The sequence below is a fragment of the Cololabis saira genome, chromosome 7 (assembly GCF_033807715.1).
Source record: "Cololabis saira isolate AMF1-May2022 chromosome 7, fColSai1.1, whole genome shotgun sequence".
NCBI lineage: Eukaryota > Metazoa > Chordata > Actinopteri > Beloniformes > Belonidae > Cololabis > Cololabis saira.
The window spans coordinates 14,594,305-14,616,405 of record NC_084593.1 but is presented as its reverse complement, the minus strand read 5'-3'; the positions used below and the strand labels follow the sequence as shown (position 1 = coordinate 14,616,405).

Below are 22,101 nucleotides of genomic sequence, written 5' to 3'. Positions count from 1 at the left end.
CTATCATACGTGTGGGTGGACAGAATGGCCAAGATAAGTGTTGGCGTGAGAAGAAGTCTGGGAGGCGGCAAAGTCTGATTAAAAAAGTTAGCAAAATAAAAAGGGAGACAAAAGAAGGGAGCAGAATAAGTTTAACTGGGTGCAATGGAGGACAAAAGACACTCGGCCGCTAAAAAGGGTGAGTGCACCAGAGTGGGCTGATAATTCTCGCTCTGTTATGCTGAAGCAACTTTTTCTCCCGGTTTTTTATGTGTTGGCGTAAAATTCTTCACATCCAACTTTAAATTTCATAAAAGTGTCTTGACTTAGTAATGTGTAGGAGTATAACAGAGGACTAAAACGTCACCAGACTGAGAAAGTTGGCAAGTGTACCCTCATCTAAAAGTAGAATTTCTGTTCATGATTTGTTGTGAGGAGCTATCCTGACCGAGATGCAAAAGATGGAAAGTTTGAGGAGGTCAAGGGCTGATGAGTCGGCAGGAGAGAGGGAGACACGTGGAAGAGAGGGGGAATCTATACTTTTATACACACACACACATACCGTGTATATATATATATATATATATATATATATATATATATATATATATATATATATATATATATATATATATATATATTTTCATTCATTTCATTTTTATTTATTCCGATCATGGAAATATGCAAACAAAAGAAACAAACAAGTAAAATGACAACACAATCAAAAGCATATTCCATAACCAGAAAGGAGCAGGAAGAAGAAAATCTTATTATACCTGCCCCTCCCTCAAAACAAAATTGAACAATAATAACAGATGGTCTGCACAATTACTTAGTTAATATCACAAGAAAAGAAAAACAAGAAAATAAAAGATAGATTGTCTGTCTCCATACGCATATATTATAAATCTTGACTATTTAATCCATACATTGCTATTTTTTTCTCTTTAAATGTATTTTTAAATTGAAATATGTTTATACAGCCCTTTAAATCATAATTTAATGAATTCCATAACTTAATTCCAACAATTGAAATGCTCATCTGCTTTAGAGTTGTTCGGGCAAATAAATATATATATATATATATATATGTTGTAATTTGTATACAAAATACAAGTTAATTAGTTTGTCTTGAAAGCTCCTTGTTGTTGGGCGAGTTGAGCAGAAGTGTGTTTGAGCAGCTGATTGATTTGCTTGATTCATTTTGTGTAATTTTCTGAAGTTCCACAGCAGGAGTCGACGCCCGAATCCCAATCCCAGTGTCATAATGCCCGTTGTGCACTTGTGTGTGTTCATGTGTGCAGCTGCGCGTGTCCGCCTGGTTTCGAGGGCCAGCGTTGTGACATAAACCCAGATGACTGTGAAGACAATGACTGTGAGAACAATTCTACCTGTATCGATGGGGTCAACAACTACACCTGCGTCTGTCCTCCAAACTACACGGGTAGGCACCCCCACGTATCCACACATCGTCTGTTTCTGCGCTAAAATATTCCTGAAAACCCTCAGTCTTTCCCTCCCGAGAGGCTGCGACGGTCAGCAAGTCTCCAGACTTACACAATCTTATTTTCCATTTTACTGGATGGTAACGTGGTAATAGACAGGCTCTCTACTGTGACCTGAAACTGTTCCTGCAGGAGGTTTAAAGAGCAATCACACAGAGGGGAAAAGGGAGGGAGGAGGAAGGAGAATGACAGTGAAATTGCAATGAAGGACTGTGCACTAAGGAGGAAGAGAATACCGACAGAGGCCAAGGAAGGGGCTGATAAAGACAGAAAGGGCGAGATTGAGAAATAGACCCAACTCGGAGTTTGACGACTCTAAACCGCTGACGGTGAAGTCGAGATTTTCTGTAACGCACTTGCATCAAGTCCCATCTGACACTGGATCTAAGTCAATGTACACAAACACACTCACCAGTGCACACACCATGTCATTAACATTGTTGGCATTGAGAATCCTCGCGCACTGCCAGCCACCTTACCGCATACAGCTGTTACACACACACACACACACACACACACACACACACACACACACACACACACACACACACACACACACACACACACACACACACAGAACTTGTTTCTTTGGCTCTGAACTGTCACTGAGCTCAGTGAACCACAACGTAATCATCAGGTGTCACATTAAGAGGACAGTCCTTCGCCGGTTGCTCAGCTTTCTTCAAACTCAGCACCCAGGAATATTCACGTCACATTTCCACCACGGAGATTTCACCATTTTAGCTGCGAGACATCTGATTCTCCGTAAGCGAAGAATATCGGATACACGTTTGAGAGAGTTTAGTCATTTGTCTTTTTGAAAATGATCAATTACAAGTAATTTGATCATCTTTAGGTGTAAAATAGTCCTCTTGGAAGTGATGTTTGCTCTTATAAATGCAGCTCATAAATGCAGCTCATTTCCGATGGCTTTTTTTGGCAGATGAAGAAATAAAGTGCATCAGAACAGCATGTCTGGAGAAGAGGCTGTTGGAGACAGAGAGACAGACAGGGAGGGGGAGGGGCCCGTTGATTAGATTAAAGCAGGCAGAGAGCAATGGAAATGTGCTTGACCTTTCTCCATCTCCTCCTCCTCCTTATGACCAACTTCAGCCGCTGAAGCTCTGTGAGGACGGGTTTGTGTGTATGTGACATCAACACCACTGACACACAACCTATTTCCCTCTCCATCAGCTCTGATCGCACTGTTCCTTTTGTAATCACTACATGACGCCTTCCACTGATGTCTGACGACTTAAATAAGATGCACACGTGTAAATTATCTTTGTCCTAACCCCTTTCTCTTCCGTTTTCCAGTCATTCAACGCTTACAAAGAGTGCGTGTAAAGATTAGTTGGACCCCCTGCACCTTTTTGAGTCATCTGTCTTCTTGCATCTTTTTCACACAGCCAGACTAGAAAATATGAATATTTTTATGCCGAATATGGCAACGCATGTGATAGATAAACAAAGCACATCCAGTATTTAACTGTTGACTGAGCACTACATGTAAACTTTTTCATTGCTAGAAAAGCAAGTGGAGTTCAGCCGTAACAAACAAAGATGGGTGTGTTTCTACCTCTGTCCCCAGGTGATCTGTGTGATGAAGTGGTTGACCCTTGTCTCAGCGGTTTCGACCCGTGTCTGCACGACTCCAAGTGCATTCATGTTGGGCGCAGGTATAGGTGAGCAACTGCTTTACTGTGGGCAATCCTTCCTGCAAGTAGGCGTCTGAAAGAGTTCGGAAAACACATCAATGTGAAAAGTGATGGAAGCTGTGTGGTCAACGAGCTGCAATCTGGCTTTTTGTAGAACGAGAAGAATAAGGGTCGTCATTGCTAAAGATTACTGTCCATAGACAAAATCCATGTTGATAAAGGCTCTTGACTTGACAGATTATTTTAACAGAAATATTATTCACATTGATTCATTGAATCATGTAGTCTAGGGGTCGGCAACCCGCGGCTCCAGAGCCGCATGCGGCTCTTTAGCGCCGCCTTAGTGGCTCCCTGAAGCTTTTAAAAATTTTTTTGACCTTTTTTCCCTTTTTTTTTCTCCTTTTTTTCTTATTTTTTTTCCTCTTTTTTCCTTTTCTTTCTTCTTTTTTTCTATTTTTTCCATTTTTTTTCCTTTTTTCTTACTTTTTCCTTTCCTTTTTAATCTCGATATTTCGACTTTTTTCTCAAAATTTCAATTTTTTTCTCAATATTTTGACTTTTTTCTCGACATTTTGACTTTTTTCTCAACATTTCGACTTTTTTCTCGACATTTCGACTTTTGTCTCAAGATTGTACTTCAACATTAATTTTGACATTTCGACTTTTTTCTCGAAGTGCATAATGAAAAAAAAATCTTCCCCCAGTTATAACTAATATAGATACATGCAGCATGTGTTGCCTTCATTCTAAGGCTTATACAAGACTTTTCATTTTTTGCAGCTCCAGACATATTTGTTTTTTGTGTTTTTGGTCCAATATGGCTCTTTCAACATTTTGGGTTGCCGACCCCTGATGTAGTCTATGGAAATTATGTTGTCTATAGAAATAATATATATATTCAATCCCAAACTCCTCGATTTTTGTACTTTAACCTTTAAATGGTTGTAAACTAATGTTTTACAGCAGGTGTCTTCTTTTAGTCAGTTATTTCATTCCCTCTTAATGTCCCCTCAATGATCTGATTAAGTTTGCAGGAGCATCAAAACCTGCAGTTCCTCGAATGGCCCGATGGGGCTCCTTTTCAGCTCTCGGTCCTGATTAAAGCACAAAATAAACATGCTTAGAGTTTAGTTAAAATCAAGGGGGCCGGATCTGTTTGGTAGCACTCACAGTTTTCTGGGTGCAAATCTGAAATCATCAGTTTGCTATTTTGCCCCAAGAATAGCGAAAAGACAAACCAATGGAAGATGTCAAGGTGGGAAAGTATTTTTAAGTAGTTTATGGGAACTCCTATAGGGGGTATTTAATGTACCCCCTCCACATTGACCTTCTTCATATAGAGCTTCAGTGTTCCCTTAATGAGCATGTGCACAATAGAGAAGAACCCAACCTGTCCCCTCATTATATGATAAAACTTATGTAATCTCCAGGTAAACAATTTTGCCTCCACTCACACACACTTATCGAATCCATATTTTCTTGTCACTCTAGGTGCGAATGTTTACCAGGCTACGTCGGCCAACATTGTGAGCAGGACTATAATGACTGCTTGGAGAATAAATGTCAACACGGTGCAGAGTGTGTGGACGCTGTCAACGGATATACCTGCGTCTGCAAAGAGGGTTTCAGGTGAGAGGCACGAAAACGGCTCAGACACAAACATAGTTAAGTGGTGAAGCAGCCAGACAGGGAGGAAAATGCAGATGGCACTTCATAATCAGACGGTTGACTGTCTCGACCTACTGAGTGCATGTGTGTGTGCAGCAGATGCAGCACCATGTGGTTAATTATAGCAGAGACTGTTGACGAGAGCGAAACAAATTCATCACAAGGGACAGAAGTTGAAAAAATGGGGAGGAAGAGTTGTGTGGGGTATATATATATATATATATATATATATATATATATATATATATATATATATATGTGTGTAAGATAAATACAAAAAGAATTTAAATTAAGATGACAAAACATACAGCGTCAGTAAAATGCAGGGAAAGTTCGAAGTTTCACATATGCAAAAAGATCCACAGGGACACGGATGGAAGTACCGAATCAATTGTATCCATTTCCTTCAGGAATATTACTTTTCCATCTTTTCCATATGTAATGCATGATGGAGACAAACTACAGTCTGAGTATTAACAAGCCTTCATCAGCAGGTACAAGCACAGCAAATAATCCAATTTCATGTTTCTCAATAAGTTATCCTCTGTTTAATCTCCTTCTCCCTCAGTGGGCTGTTCTGTGAGAACCCTCCACCAATGATCTTGCTGCAGACCAGCCCCTGCGACCAATCGGACTGCCAGAACCGGGCCCAGTGCCTGGTGGTTGCCGGGGAGCCCATTTGCCGCTGCTTGCCCGGTTTCTTTGGTACTAATTGCGACAAAATGGCCACCGTTCACTTCCTGGGTCGCGACGGATTCGTGGAGCTGCCGGGCACCAAGCTCCGTCCAACTGCCCATGTGTCGTTGCAGGTAGCGTTAACCACCCACCTCTGTGCATGCAAGTTCTCAAAGAAATCCCGTCCTCAACAGTTATCCACAGTTATTTCTCTAAGAAAGAAACATTTTGACTTGAAGGGACAAAAAACACATTCTGAAGCAGTCTAGTCTAAGAAAGAGCTGCATTAGTGAGAAGAACACAAAACAAATGTCTACAACACCCTCAACTTGAGCCTGTGCACACACACACACTCATTTACACAGAACATACTTTCTCTGCACCTGAGAGCAGGGTCCTAATAGAGACAGATGTTCCTCCTTTTGAAATTAGAAAGTAGCTAGAGAAACAAAAGGAGAGTAATCTAATTGAATCGTACCACCTGTTTGGATCCATCGGAGCATGTGCGTCTGCATGAGTCTGCTTGTATGTGCTTTCCAGGAGCGCTGATTGTCAGTGCCAAGTCTGTTAAATCTCTGCACAAAGGCCCTGACTCAGAGGCAGGAGAGAGAAAATAAAAAACACTAGAAAAAAAAAGAATGAAAGGGCCACAGCACTTCATAAATCACTGTGTGCTTTTCCTCTTTAACACTTCTTCCCTTCTTCTGTCTGCAACCCAGTTCTCTGTCTACCTGTTTTTCTGTATCTCATGTTTCTCCGGCTCCCGTTTTCTTTTTCTCCCCACTCTTCATTTCTTGCATTTCTCCCTCCGTTTCTCCTCTTCGCCTGTCACATTCTGGTTTTTCCAGCAGCTTGTTAGCAGGTGTTGACTTGGCTATGCTCCATTGATGCCAGAGTGTTAAGTGCTTGGCCCCGTGGCCCCATTTCCACTCGCTAGTTAGTTAGTGCTTAACAGAGCACTGAGCAACCGTGACATGTCAAGTGCGTCTCTGTGAGAAGGAGTACAATTCACCTTCTTTATGCACTTGTGTGGGGGAATTTAAATATTTCTTGGTTTTCAGAGATTTATGGGGTTTAGTTCCTTTTTTTTTTAGATGTTTGAGTTTAGATATTGGTTGACTGATTACCTACAACATTACGACCACTGACAGGTGATAAATCTCATTGCAGAGCTGAGAATCTTTGGTTCCTTGTGGATTTCTTTTATTGATCATACACCTAAACTCCAGCCATAGTAGCCTCTCCCACCTATATCTTAGTTCAGCTCTATGACTACATCTGTTCAGAGATAGATAACAAGTCATGAAAACAGCAGGTGTGGTGTGGTAAAAGCCCTTTCTAATGGCAGCAGCCTTCCTCAGGGTGAAAAATACCTTCCAGCAGTGCAGCAGCACAAATAAATAAGAGTCCAAAGCATTTCCAGGCCTCCAGACTACCCTAATCCCAATCTAATCAACTGTCCATGTAATTAACTGGTATAAGTCGGGTCTGCTGAGGACTCAACTTGCAGTCCACGGAACCCAAACAATCTGCTGCACAATTGCAATCCTTCAAACGAGCCCAGAAGGTCCTCGAATGACTCGAGATGCAATCAGAAATGTTACAACGAACCTTCATTTCTGCATTTGCTCTGCAGCATCTGCAGCTGGACCCTGCTCCCCTTTCAAAGTCGGGGAGTAGGGGTGTCACTGTAGAAGACCACATGCATCTGCACAAGCAAACTGTCAATTAAATAAATAGATTACCAAATTAAATAAACAGGTATTCCCAGACTGTGGAAAATGTGTATTTTTGTCTCATAATAAAAGTGTGTATTTATAAAACTAGCACTTGCTTGTCATTAATGTGTTTGTCTTATTTTCACATACTTTTTGACTTCTCTAGGTGGCGACAGACAGAGACAACGGTATTCTGCTGTACAAGAACGACCAGGACCCCCTGGCGCTGGAGCTTTATCAGGGGCACATACGCCTCATCTATGACATCACCAACTTCCCACCCACCACTGTGTACAGGTAAACGCCCCCGCTGTTGAACTGGGACATGTCATACACGTGGAAAACCTTTTCTATTCAATTTGCAATATATTTTACCATCGGTGATGTTTTTTCCAACCCCCGATGTTGGTGGTTTTGACTCTCTTCACTTCTTTTGTGTCAAGAAAGTAGAAACTTACTGCCAGTCATACTGTTTCCGGCAACCATGCATAACAAAATGTGCTGTATATTTAAGATTCTGCTAACTGACTTTGGCTTGCAGCAGTTTTAGCCTTTTGTGTCACAATTAGTGGCCGTTATTTGCACTGCAAAGGGTCAGTTAAGCCTCCTTCAGTTCTTACGTGGAGGGCAGACATTTCAAAGCTTTTTATGCTGGTAAAAGATGAATGCAGCATTTTTATATGTTTAAGGGGCTGTAAAGAAATGAACACAGACACGAGACAGCCATGTGGTTCTGTTTATGCCATATGTGGTGTCTGCATACACAGACATGTTCACACATTTCTCAATGCATGTGATTCACTCGTGCACTCGGCTCTGTCTGTTTCAGTTCTGTGGTCACCATGGGCCATTTGAATGAAAAAAAAAAGATCTGGGCTACGATGGGATAATTTTTTCCCCTTTATTTGACATGTTCTGTATTGAACGTGGGGGCAGCATTGCACCATGTGCTTAGGAAGTCACTCAGCAGTTACTGGGGAAAAAAAAAACATATTACAAATTAGAAACTGTCGTTAAGAGATATTCTTTCCAGTTCTACCAGAGTATCATCAGGTTTTAAAACTGGTTTGCTTGAGTGCATTGTATCAATAATAATAGGGTTGGACAATACTGAACGGAGCCAATCCATTCAGTTTCCACTGCCCCTCTTTCAAGGATCAAGGTTCAGCTCAGCTGCAGAACTGCTGCTCCAGAGCTGCAAAAACTCTGAACTATTCAGGGAGACATCAGCGGACCAGATGTAAGACATTAAGCCATGCTGGCAGAGATTTTTGTCTGTCATAAAGTATATATATATATATATATATATATATATATATATATATATATATATATATATATATATATATATATATATATATATACTATCCTGTTAGGTTTGTCTAGTTTGCTTTGATTTAGATTTGTGCAGTCTTTCAATTACTATTGCTTTTTTTTTTCTTACATACGAATGAGACTCATTCGTGGGCTGGTTTGGTAGAAAAGTAGGAGTCACAAATCCTTAACTTGACCTTATCCAGGATATGTGTTCGTGTTCACAATAAATGACACGTTGGAAAAGGCCAGAACAAGACAAAAGGAATGGACCATTAGAGAGGAAACAGGGATCGAATGATAAGAAAAAATGGAGATGAATCTAATTAAGCGCTGGCACAGATGTTGTGGGGATGGCTGAAAGAGTCCAGTAGATGGGAGAAAAAGTACAGTCAAATGGAGAAATTGATGCACAGAAAAAAAGATTAATCGGCTAAAAAGCAGATGCACTAATCCTGGACGGAGGGGATGAGCTAAACACCAGACAACAAGCAATTAGCGCAAAGTTGGTAGAATACATTACCCTCAAGGGGTAAAACAGATGAGCGGCACAAAATAAAAAGTCCATGAAATAGGGTTGAACAGCAGGATGGATAAGAAAGGATTGACGGATGACAGAAAGATGGACTGAAAAGGGTGAAAAACAGAGGAGGAAAGTAAACCACAGACTGAGTCAGGGAATTATCCTTGTCTGGCCTTGTTAACGTGACACGAGCCACGCCTGGGAGGGAGGGAGACAGACGGACTGACACAGGGCAAAAAGACATGGAGATAGAAAGTGTGCAGGAGGGAAAGGTGAAAATCAACAGGAAGGGACGGAGAAACTCTACAGGAGTATCAGAAGGTCAGATGGAAAGAACGACAGAAGATGCAATCAGACAGTAAAGAGACAAAGCCCGTCAACAGTTGTGAGGTTTAGCTTTTATGCATCCAATTAAATGTATCATCTTTTCATTGTATCTCTGTACGTATTAGAACTGATCTATCTTATCTGTCCTTTTTGGGAAAAGCACAATATACCTCCTGAAACCACATGACAGAAAATCCTGCCACTGTAAAAACCCCAGTCTGAGCTCGCGGGACCCGAACGTGCATTTGATCATTTAAGTTTTCTGTTTGTAGATTTGTTAGAGATTAAATTTTCTCTTTGTATTCTGTTATTAAAAAAACGTAAAGCCACTATGTAGTCATTCTGCTCCGCAGTGCAGAAAATGTATCTATAGAAGGCAGAGCAGGCAGTAAAGGTATATATGGGGGACGGTCCAAAGGAAAGAAGAAAAGGAAATGCACATCTCGGCCGGGAAAACCAACATTTATTAGGAAAAAAAGCAAAGGGAATTTTTATAATGAAAATTTAAAAAACAACAACATAGAAGCAGCGCGTTGAAGTGGGAGAGTGCTTGGCTTGTGGGAGGAGAGAGAGTGACAGGAGAGCTGAGAGAAGGTGTACAAGTCCTTCACTGTGCCCTCATTAGCAGCAGATGACAGAGGTTATGCATGCTTAGTGTTAAATGAAGGTTTGTGTGGGTGGGCGGGTTGGGGAACAGGGATACAGAGCGTGTGTTTGTTTTGTATTAATGTGGTGCCCTTTACTAAATGTCACACTAATCTCCCATCAGGTCAAAGAGAACACATCTACTGTTATTCATCTGTAAGCGACAGAGGGTGGGATGCAGGGATGGATCGGTGCATGAAAGGGGTGACAAAGAAAGGCAGAGGCAGCAGAGGAAAATGATTGGGGGAGGGATGAATGGACGGAGAGGGAACAAGGAAAAGACAGAGGGTGGATGGAGAAGGATGATGATGGATGAATAGAAGAAAATGGAAAATGATACAGAGTGGGTTGTTGTAAAGAATGTAGGAAGGAAGATGATTTAAGAAGACGGGAACGGGACGGGCAAATCCCACCTGCACCAGGATGGGTGTTCCTTTGTCACCAAGTGACCTCCATCCATCCAGTTTCCTCACGCGCTTCATTCTGTTCGGGGTCGCTGGGTGGGTGGGGAGGGCGGGGCCTGTCCCAGCTGTCATCAGTCCAGAGGTGGGGGACATGCTGGCCAGGTTGCTACTCCATCACATGGCTACACACACAAATGACAAAACAGTGACTACGTTTACATGCAATCAAAATCTGGGTTATTGCTAATATTCCGGTTACTGAAACATTCGGAATATTCTGTTTCCATGCGTGATCAAACAGGGTTATCCCTGTTTACATGGTGATTAATCATTTGGGATATCTGGATCAAACCAGCGACGCGCGGGGAACGTCATGACGCAATTCCCGTCATTTCCGCTTCTTCTTCCTGTATCCAAATTCAAAACAAATGCTGCTTCGCAAAACTTTTCGCTCACCTTCTTGTAAATCTCGCTATCCCGCTACTTTCTACCGTCTACAAATGCCAAAATGTTCATATCCTTCATTACATTTATAAAATGATTAGTCTCCTCCTCACTCCAAAAGTGTGGCGTGGTCTTGCTTTTCGTGGTCTTGCGTTTCTCCATGAGGAGAGGTGAGGTAATGCTCAAGCAATGCGGACAAGGGAAGAAATTAAGACAGATATTGGTATTCGAGGCGGGGGGTCGGCAACCTGCGGCTCTAGAGCCGCATGCGGCTCTTTAGCGCCGCCCTAGTTGCTCCATGGAGCTTTTTCAAAAATGTTTGACCTTTTTTTTACTTTTTTTTTTCTTCTTTTTTCCTTTTTTTCTTCCTTTTTCCTTTTTTAATCTCGATATTTCAACTTTTTTCTTGAAATCTTGACTTTTTTCTCAAATTTTGACTTTTTTCTCGACATTTCGACTTTTTTTTAACATTTCAACTTTTTTCTCAACATTTCAACTTTTTCTGGACATTTTGACACTTGTCTCAAGATTTTACTTCAACATTAATCTTGACATTTCGACTTTTTCCTCAAAATTTTCGACTTTTTTTTCAACATTTCGACTTTTTTCTCGACATTTCAACTTTTTTCTCAAAGTGCATAATGAAAAAAATCTTCCCCCAGTTATAACTAATATAGATACATGCAGCATGTTTAGAAGTACGTACTGGACTCAAAAGACCAAGATTCCTTGCGAAAAGAACATGCGCAGAAAACAAATTCATGTTCCGTTTGATCGGGATATTCCGTTTGGCGTTTACATGAACGAATATTCGGGTTAGAAAAGGAGTAACCCAGGGGTCATATTCGGGTTTTTAAAAACCGGAATATGAGCAAATTCGGGTTATTCAAAGGGGTTATTGGTGTTTACATGGCCGTGCAAAACCGGGTTATTGCTATATATTCGGGTTTTTAAAAGGGTTATTGAGTGCATGTAAACGCAGTCAGTCATGCACACACACTTCTACTGACAATTTAGAAAGAGCAATCAATGTGCATATTTCGGGACTGTGGGACAAGTGGGTGTATAAAGGAGGATAACTGGCTGTAGACTGGCCTAGAAGTGGCAGAGAGTGGGAACCTCAGGGGTTAAAAGCTCACATGAAGGGCTATTGACCGAGTGTCAATATGTGTAGAGTTGGGAGCGTGTCAGCTTTGCTCCGTTTTGCTGAAGCTGCCTGAAGGACTGACATGCCATGATTAGAGCAGGTTCAAGAAGGTAAAATTCAGAATGAAATGAGGCACCAAGTGACTCTAAGGATGCAGCAGGTACACTTTTAAAAGTTAAGGTGTTCACAGCAGAGTAATTAAAGGAGTTAGCACATGTCCTGATGCAGAATAAATCTCCTCACTGGGCCATCATATTGGTTTCACAGGCTTGCTTTATTGTTTATGCATCACTCCACTCTCCTCATACTTTAAAAGTGCAGGTTTTCATTACTTTTTGAATAAATATAAAATGTTCAATTAACAGCTAAAGAACATTTAAATCCAGTATTTTGTCAGTTGTGTTACTCTTCCATGCAGTTTCTTTTCAGGTTTAGGTCTTCTAAGAGTCTTTTGTGACCACATTTAGGTGGCTGAATGAAGGCACTGAGAGTCAAAACCACAAGGATGTGGTTAAAACAGACAAACAATCCTGTAACACATCAATATTACAGGTTCTTCGGCTTGAAGTCAATTGAGACATTCTAGTACTGAAACCTCAAAGGCCTGAAACAACAAGTACTAATCCCTGGTTCTACATCAAAACACTACAAACCTCCTCCGGAGATGTACAAATTTCATCTCAACTCGCCAAACTGGTTTAATGAAAGCTAAAAGAGCGAGAAGGAAAGCAGTAAAGAAGTTCTCCGTTTTGTAGCTGATGACTAATTGAGGTTACCACGGTAATACAGAACTTGGATACTCATCTGCTGGGCATCATTTTAATCAGATTGGGCTGTTCCGCACACACACACACGCACACACACACACACACACACACACACACACACACACACACACACACACACACACACACACACACACACACACACACACACACACACACACACACGTCACCAGACAGAAATGTTCTCTATACCCACTTACAAACAAACAAATCAATAAAAATAAGAGTCAAGTAGGCAAACATGCACATAATTTGCAGAAAGACTGCCCATTTAGGTGCTGACTTACATTTAAATGCATTCACTCAAATGATGCATAATGGCAATAGCTTGTATTTAGGTTGAACAGTGTAGGATGACCAGCATAGTTTTGTGTCTGTGTGTGTTTTCTGCTCCAAATATGTATATATATATATATATATATATATATATATATATATATATATATATATATATATATATATATATATATATATATACTTTCTATCTTTTTTTTAGTTTGAAATAAATTCCTGTAATTGACCTGTAATTACTTGTAGGCTTGTATTTTAAGTCAGTTATATGAAAAAGGAAAGTTTGGGGATTGTATGTGTATGTGCTTATTCAGAACTGTGGACTGACAGGAAACTGACATCCCTTGTGGGTTTGCGCAAATACAATGAGCGTAAGAGAGGGCAGTTGCAATCTGCCACAGCTGCGTATTTGCTTTTATTAAATTCTGTAATGGTCTGTGCAAAGGACCAGCTTCAAAGAAGGCAAAATACATACTTAAGTTAGCACACACGCAGACACAATTATGTGTACATCAAATAAAATGGAAGTGCAGCATGTTGAATGTTCACAAAAATCTGCATCTTCTCACGAGTTAATTAGGACCATGTGAATTCAGGGAAGTGCATTTACATATTTCTAACTTGTAGAATCACAGATAAACATGCAAAAACAGGCAAGCGTTCTCCGGTTCTTGAGTGCATCCACTTCAGAACGCTAATGAGACCTAATGTGTGCAGACGTCGAACTCTTGGGTTCCCTGTAGGGCTGCAGGCTTCAACACGCCAGCCCTCTACTGCCATCCGGTGGTGTGTTAGTTTCACTGCGATTCAGACGGTTCCGCGTGTGCTTGTGCTTTCCTGAAATTGGGTGAATGTAGATCCTGTGCAACTAATCAATTTGAGAACGTTTTTGGCCGTCTAAACTCCTTTTTGATGTCACCATCCAGCCACTTGAGCACATGAGAGGAAAAGGGAGGAAGAGGAGCTTTTAAAAGCAAAGCAAAGAGGCCTTAGAAATGAAATGAGTGTTGATATGGCTGGCGAATAACATTAGGGATGGAAACAGGATCAGAGTAGAGCTAAAAGAGGAGCTATAAAGGGGAAGAAGAGGGGAAAAGATAGAATTGATGTAGGGGGAAAAGCAAAGCAATACTGGGAATGCAAAGCAAAGATAAGAAACGATGGCGGCGGAGGTAGAAAGTTTCTCTTTCAAGCAAGAAAGCCATCATTTTGTTTGGGCACAACAGGGCTGTTTGTGACGTTTATTGAATTACATGAGCCCTAATATTAACCATGCATGTGTCTGTGTTCAGTCTGCAGGGAAGTTCTTATTTTCGGCCATGAAAAGAAAAACTCAACTCATAGCTGTTATTACAAATCTGTTCAATATAACATTAGATTTTTTTTTTCTTTTATCAACATTCACTGAAGATCATAAATGGAATACATTCTAAAGATTTAATTATTATCTTTTATCTTGTTCGGTCAGATAGAACAGTGGTTCCTAACCTTTTTTCCATGGAGCCCCCCCTACTTGTGTCTAAGACCAGCCGGGCCCCCCGACCCGTACGTACTAGCAGCAAAAGAGTAAAGTTATTCGTTACAAAAAATTTGACAAAAAACGAAAAATGAACATTATGTTTTTTTTATACATTTCTCTTTGGTTTACCCTGTACTTTGTTTTTCTCACCTTGCTTTTGTGTCACCAATGTATAAAATACGCACAAAAAATGATTGCAAGGACATAAAAATATTTCTGAAAAATGTCTCTTAATATGAGAGCAACATTTTTTAGCATTTTTCTTTTAACAACCTGTCGGAGTAGTAGTATGATTAAATGTTGAATAATTATATAATAATACGTTTTTATCCTGATAAATAACTTTAAAATGATTTTAAAATTTAAAAATGACCAAAATATTTTTCTACGTGGGTTTGTACAGACTGGGATTACTGTATTCCAGTGATGTAGGATTTTTTTATTTATTTAACATGTGTAAATATAATTTTTACAACTGCATATCCTCAAAGCAGGCAAAGTTTCGCGCCCCCCCAGAGATCTCTGGCGCCCCCCCAGGGGGGGCCCGGACCTCAGGGTTGGAGACACTGAGATAGAAGGCTATAAGAGAAGTTAGAATAAATACTTTAACTCTTGTGAAGACGTACTAGTGTGTTCCTGTGTATGTTGTAACTCTGCTCCGTTTCTTCTCTGGTTTCTGACTCCGTCAGCATGTTTGCTGCAGTTTTCCGCAGTGACCCACCTCCATACCTCGCAGCCCTGCTCCACTGGCTGTTAGTGCAACATCACTGTAATGTGAACTCTCTGTAAACAGTTGTCCATCAGAAATAAGTCGAGGCGCTTTTGCGAGTTAGCCAGTAAGCGACTGCAGACAAAGGGAAGTATTGTTTTTCTTGTGTTTAGCTGCGTGAGTCTGCAGCGGACCACCAGCAGAAAGAGCCGCGCCACTTGTTCCCTTCTGGTTTTGATGTAAGCGACTGGGTGAACGCAGAGCCACAGTCAGTTTTACCAGCCCACCACCTACGTCTCTTTCCCCTTCTGTCCCCCACTCTCGCGTTCTCCCCTTCTGTCAGCGTTGCCAAACCACTGTCTCTATAGCTGTCTGTTACCCCTCCAGTGGAACCACTTGGTGGGGAATCTCAGACCCACACTCACTCACAAACACACCCTCTCCTCCCAGCGCAGGGTCACAACGTGGTGCAAAAGGTCATGATACTAATTCTAAGCATGATTCTTTTCATAGAAAACATTTCCTCCTCTAGGAACATTATCATTTCCTCACCTTCTTTCTTCACCGCTGTGGTCTAAACTGATTGGGTCCAGCTTTTAAATTGTATAAATCCAGTTTGACCCCAAAAATGTTAACTCATCAGAATAAACAAGTTAATGTTCCGCTTTGGGGAACGACTGTGGGCCTCAACCCTGACGTCAGGAAATCATAACCTAGATCAAAGGCACAATTTAATCTCTTCCACAAGAGAATGTAATTTTGGTGTTTTATACGTGAGAATAATATTTCAATATTTATCTTCTTTTTTATTTTTCATCGTTGTTTAGTTATGTCACTTTTCAAACACAGAAAAATGAAGTGAGGAAATTCTGTTTGTTTTGACAGTGTTTGGAAGCGGCTTCTTGCCTGGCGTTTCTGATTTACCCTCACATTTTTCTTCCTCCGCAGTTGTCCCATCTGGTGTAGAATCCATCAGTAAACTCTCACCATCACAGCCACCCTGACAAATCTTTCCTTCATTTCTTCTCATTGTGTGTGTGTGTGTGTGTGTGTATCTGTTTATTTCAGCGTTGAGTCGGTGAATGACGGACTTTTCCACACAGTTGAGCTGTTGATCCAGAATCGCTCCCTGAGCCTGGTGGTGGATAACGGCGCCCCGAAGAGCCTGGGCAAGCTAACGCGCCAGCTCTCCGTCGACCACAACACTCAGCTGTACATAGGAGGTACATGTACGCACAGATGCACACATTCATACAGATCTGTAGATGCATGTACCGAGCATGCAGATGTTACTTTTCCCTGCCCCCCTGTTTGTGCTTTCTTTTTTTGCTTTTTTCTGTGGTTTTGATGCTCGCCATCAATGGGTACATACAAATATAAAGCACCAGAAACATGCAAATAAGCACACGCACTAAATCCCAGCAAGGGTTGTGGTGAGGAAGTGGAAAACTGTTTTTGTTCAACTATTCCTCAAAAAAGAAGCAAGACACGCCTCTGAGAACACTAAGCCTTTTCTCTCATTTGCTAGAGAGAAACATAATGTAACTGTGCACTAGTGAGAGCTATGATACCACATTATTGTGGAACCGTTTTCTGTTTGAGCCAACCAAGAACAAAACCAGACAGTAACGTGTGTTTCTGACGCAGTCCTTCTGTCAATATACTTTACTTTCCTTCCATTGCCATCATTTTCCTTGCCATATTTGTCCTATTTTTTTACTCCCAATGCTTTCAGCTGTATTTACGTATTTCTTGTTCTTGTTTCTTCTTCCTAGGCGTCCCATCGCAGGTTGTGGCTCTAGGTTTACGTCCTGGTTCTGATCGTGCCTCTCAGGCCTTTAACGGCTGCATACACAACTTTAAGATCAATGGAGAGATTCAAGACTTGAGTTTTAAATCTGCAGGACATCGACTGCAAGGGGTTGAAGGAAAGGTAATTACATTCTGTGCATACAGTATCTAAACTTAAAAGGAACAATGTGGAATGTGAAGCCAAAAACTTAAAAACATAATTTCAACTGAAAACAACTGCAGATAATGTTTTGGAAATGTAATGGCATTGCACTCCCAGCAGTGCTGATGACAATGGCTTTAATGTTCTCAGTCTTACAATAACGATATTTACCAGGTGAAGGCCCCAGCATTCTTGTCTTCACTAACAGGATCTTTTCCTTCTTTGGTTCTGTCACCAGGGCGATGGCATCCTCGCAGGGTGTCATTCCTGCAGTGTGTGTGCACAGGGCGCCTGCAGAGAGGGAGGGGCGACGGGGGTCACTTGTGATTGTCCTCCAGGTAGGAGAGGGGCTCTGTGTGATGAGACGACAGCCTCAAATCCCTGTCAGAACAGCAGGTGAGTCAAGATAGCAGGGACCGAACCTTCGTAGCACCTCCAGCATAGTCGCCTCCTGCAACATGTTTTCTCTCTCCTCTTCCCTTTCCACTTTTCTCCAGATGTGTTCACGGCGTATGTGTGCCCAAGGGTCCGTCTTACAGTTGCCAGTGTAAAGAAGGCTACCAGGGTCAGTACTGCGACCGACGGCAGGAGCCTTCGGCTTGCAGGGGGGTTCGCTGTGGAAGAGGAGAGTGTCGCGTATCAGAGGGGGGAGATCCCGTCTGCCACTGTCCGGCAGGCTACACCGGACCAACCTGTGACACAGGTAATGCTCTAGCAATGCGGACAAGGGAAGAAATTAAGAGAGATGTTGGTATTCTAGGCCGGGGGTCGGCAACCCGCGGCTCTAGAGCGCCGCCCTAGTGGCTCCCTTTTTCAAAAATGTTTGACCTTTTTTTTTCTTCTTTTTTTCTCTTTTTTTTCTTTTTTCTTCTTTTTTTCTTTTTTTTTCTCTTTTTTTCTTCCTTTTTCCTTTTTTAATCTTGATATTTCAACTTTTTTTCTCGAAATTTCGACTTTCTCAAATTTCGACTTTTTTCTCGACATTTCGACTTTTTTCTCAACATTTCGACTTTTTTCTCAACATTTTGACTTTTGTATCAAGATTTTACTTCAACATTTATCTTGACATTTCGACTTTTTTCTCAAAATTTCAACTTTTTTCTCAACATTTTGACTTTTTTCTCAACATTTTGACTTTTTTCTCAACATTTCGACTTTTTTCTCGAAGTGCATAATGAAAAAAAAAATCTTCCCCCGAGTTATAACTAATATAGATACATGCAGCATGTGTTGCCTTCATTCTAAGGCTTATACAAGACTTTTCATTTTTTGCGGCTCCAGACATATTAGATTTTTGTATTTTTGGTCCGATATGGCTCTTTCAACATTTTGGGAGGCCGACCCCTGTTCTAGGCGAAGGATTTTCCAACAAATGCTCACTTCTCCTGTGTCTCCTCCTCCACCCTTCAGCAGAGTTCACGTGTCAAGGAGAGCTGGTGAGGGAGCAGCTGAAGCGGCACCAAGCCTTGAGAACATGCACGTCCATCAACAAGATTCCTCGCGATTGCTCCAAATCCTGCCAGGCTTCGGCGCCCCCTGGTGTCTGCTGCGGCGTCACCAAGACCAGGCGGAGGAAGATTGCTTTCCGCTGCAGCGACGGGAACTCGTACACGGAGGAGATGGAAACAGCTCAGGATTGTGGCTGCTCTAAATGCCCCTTGTAACAGCACAGCAGTTCATTTGTTTGTTCTGCAACACACACACCGCTGCCGTTTGGTGGATTCTGCAAGTCTGTGAGGCCGTCACTCCGACATTTTTCCACTGATGAGCACCAGCACTGCACGTTTAACTTCCACATCATGTTTGACCGCTGCCAATCATTGCCAAGAGACATCACAAAAAGAAAAGAAAAGAAAAGAAAAAAAGGGACATATGTGTGTGATTTTTGACAGAGAGAATATATATTGTAAGATATAAGTGAGAAAACATAGAACTTATTTTTATTATGGATTTTTTTGTAAGGTGATAAAAGGACTGATGAGCTGTTTTTAATATGTTTATTATATAATGTGTTACATAGTATAAAGTATTTTCTACCTTTTTAAAGAAGGAAAAATACACAACAAAATCAATTAACATTCCTTAAAAGTATATAAATTTATATGTATGTGTAAATCTATTAAAGACAAAAGAAAACAAAAAAAAACAACAAATATTTACTCTAACCAAATGAATCTTTGTATCATCCAAATGTATGTGCATGATGGTGATGTGAGTGCCGATGTTTTGGAGGTCGTGGACACTGAGAGGGCAGGTTGAAAACGGGAGCTTGCTTGATTCCACAACAAGAAAAAGTTTTATCCTCCCTCCGGGAGGTTGAAAGGGAACTGTAAGTGCCGAGCTAACCTGCTTTCTTTATGAAACAGACATCATCCTCACATGTGAGTTCACAAACAAAGACTATCCACAGAGAGGATTTAACAGTTTTGCTCTATTAATGTGTTATTCTGTAGTTTGCTTTTACACAGCACACCTGGAGCCACACGAGGTTTGAAATTAAAATCGCTAAGACTTCCCCATTCATTATAAGTCAGATAATCTCATCCTTATATAAGAATAATAACAATAAACTAATATAGAAAGTTAGCGGTTAACCGATTAGAAACCTGTTAACTGCTGACATTTAGAAGATATGAAGAAATCCCTGATCAGCTGTAAGAGCTTGTACGTCAGGCCCATCAGAAAACACCCACGTGACGCAGGGAAGTCGGTGCGTAGTCGGTATGCTTTGTCGCGTCATTTTCACAAACGTGACGTCTGGTGAACTAACTAACCATACGTTTCCAAAACACTACACCAAAATGAGATGTTGGATTGCTGGAGTCAATACAGTATTTTCAGCTGTTAACTTTGGTACTTCAGTTGCTGCTCGTGAGCGCTAGTTGGTCGAGTCGCTGTTTCAGACCCTTCACAACACCAAGAAGTAAAAGATAAGAAACACTAATGACTGAAAGTATTGATTGGTGCAAGTTCAAGCTCTTTTATGTGCTCGTTTTGAAATTTAGAAATGCTGCTCCAAGATTTTCAACAGCTGCAACAGAGTTATTGATCTCTCTGCGCTGTTGCCATGACAACACAATCAAGATTCTGTGATTTCCAAAGATGATGATGCCAGAATAACTATACCTCTCCCCCTCTTCTTAGTGACATTACCTCTGAAGGTTGGAGGAAATGTAAAGGCATACTAATTTGATGAAGAGGAGCTTTACTTGTGCCACAAGTTGTTTTTTTTTGTGTGACTTTTGGTGAGAAAATATATCACAGCCTCATGTTGAATGTGAAACTGCAGATTCAACAATTACTCACTTCCTTTTTGAGCTTTCATACAGTATTACTGCATTCACTGAGGATGTTTTTCATCTACAAGATGTTAAGAGGGGTCGGTTGGGCTCATTGACGACTGTTTTTGTATCAATATTAATACCATGTATATCTGAACGCATCCACAATATTGAGGAGTGAGTCAATGCAACAGACAGCTCAGCTGAGTATGACGTGATTATTACAAATATGCACTTACTCACTTGCAATAAATGCTCTGGAAGATTAAGTGCTTTGTTAACACGTTGTTTCACCTTATGTTTCTGGGGAACTGTGACTTAAGGTTACAAAAACGGTCTAATGTTTTAAACATTTAAAAAGGTTAAGTTTCAACACTGATTCTGTGTGATGTAGTTAATAAAGTGCCTTCCAGTTGTTGACCAATAGAAACATGCTCCTCTCTGATCCCAGTGAAGTAGATAAGTGGGCTTAAAACAGTTCCATCATGAAACCACATTTCAACAGAGGAACCAAAGCATGGGTGAAAAAAATAAATAAAAATGCAAAAAAAAACATCTACTCCAGAATGGTACATTAACTGTTGACTAATACAAGTAAAGTATAATAAAATAATATAATGTAACTACTACTGTACTGTTTACTTTTTATACATTATTACTTTGTTTACATCAAATGCAAAGTACGGCCACGCCTTTGCAGTTTTTACAGCTCTGCCATTTGAGGTTTGTAACATATCAGTGTTATTCTTGTGTAACAACATTTTGTTTTGGTTTTTCAGAATTCAATTTCTCTGTACGCAGTCCTTAAATGTTTGCTTTTTCCTTTTTTTTTTTTTTTCTTGCATTCCCATACATTTTCCTCGTTTCAACCCAAAAACACTCATTTTCACCATCTGTTTTCTTTATACATTTAATTTCTGCTTCCTTCTCTTTGGCGCCTTCAAGATCTCTCATCCTGGTCCTACACGTTTTGGTTTTCATTGTAAACATTGAAACACCTCAGTTACTAGTTATGGCAGTACAAACAACTGTAGTCAGTCACTTCTATTGTATAAATCCTAGATTTGAAGACATGTGATTGATGATAATTGATGCTTATGCTGAATGTTAAAATTAAACTACCATCAAAACTACACTTGTCTTTAGTGTCCAACTTCTTGAGATCAATGTCAGTCCTTAACTACAAATTGTATATTGTAGTTAAAACTACAATTATTAAATTGTAATCAAAATGTGGAGTATCATTCGTGTCATTTCTGTGAATGCCGGACCAATTTACAGGGTTTTTTGTTCTGCAAAAGCAGGATGAAAAATCAAGACATGATAAAATGCCAAAAGTGAGGAGAAGTTTTCTCAACGGAAGGAAAATTTGAGGAGGAGGAAAAAAAAGCAAGACAAAGCACAAGAATTCCAACTTCCAGGTGAAGGTAAGACAAACGAGGAGTGGCAGGACGTAATCCTTCCACCTGCTACGTCCGGCCAGGGAAGCCGGCCCTCTTGGGTGAAAAGAAGGGCCTGCTCGCTCCTCAGGTTAAGGAGGCCTGAGCTCAGTGCA

General features: G+C 40.7%; 1 protein-coding gene across 2 annotated transcripts in view; it reads left to right on the top strand.

The window, feature by feature from the left end:
• Positions 1–21,679, top strand: part of slit3 (slit homolog 3 (Drosophila)) — a 284,688-nt gene extending 263,009 nt beyond the window's left edge. The window contains exons 29-38 of one of the 2 annotated variants that reach the window (XM_061724858.1): positions 1,284–1,423; positions 3,076–3,169; positions 4,634–4,771; positions 5,379–5,619; positions 7,370–7,500; positions 16,380–16,534; positions 17,087–17,244; positions 17,504–17,661; positions 17,763–17,968; positions 18,679–21,679. In XM_061724858.1, the coding sequence (XP_061580842.1) occupies positions 1,284–1,423; positions 3,076–3,169; positions 4,634–4,771; positions 5,379–5,619; positions 7,370–7,500; positions 16,380–16,534; positions 17,087–17,244; positions 17,504–17,661; positions 17,763–17,968; positions 18,679–18,929 (1,672 nt within the window). In that variant the 3' untranslated portion in view covers positions 18,930–21,679. Of the gene's footprint in view, positions 1–1,283; positions 1,424–3,075; positions 3,170–4,633; positions 4,772–5,378; positions 5,620–7,369; positions 7,501–16,379; positions 16,535–17,086; positions 17,245–17,503; positions 17,662–17,762; positions 17,969–18,675 lie in introns of both variants that reach the window. The other variant, XM_061724857.1, reaches the window with a different exon arrangement.
• Positions 21,680–22,101: the final 422 nt, after the last annotated feature.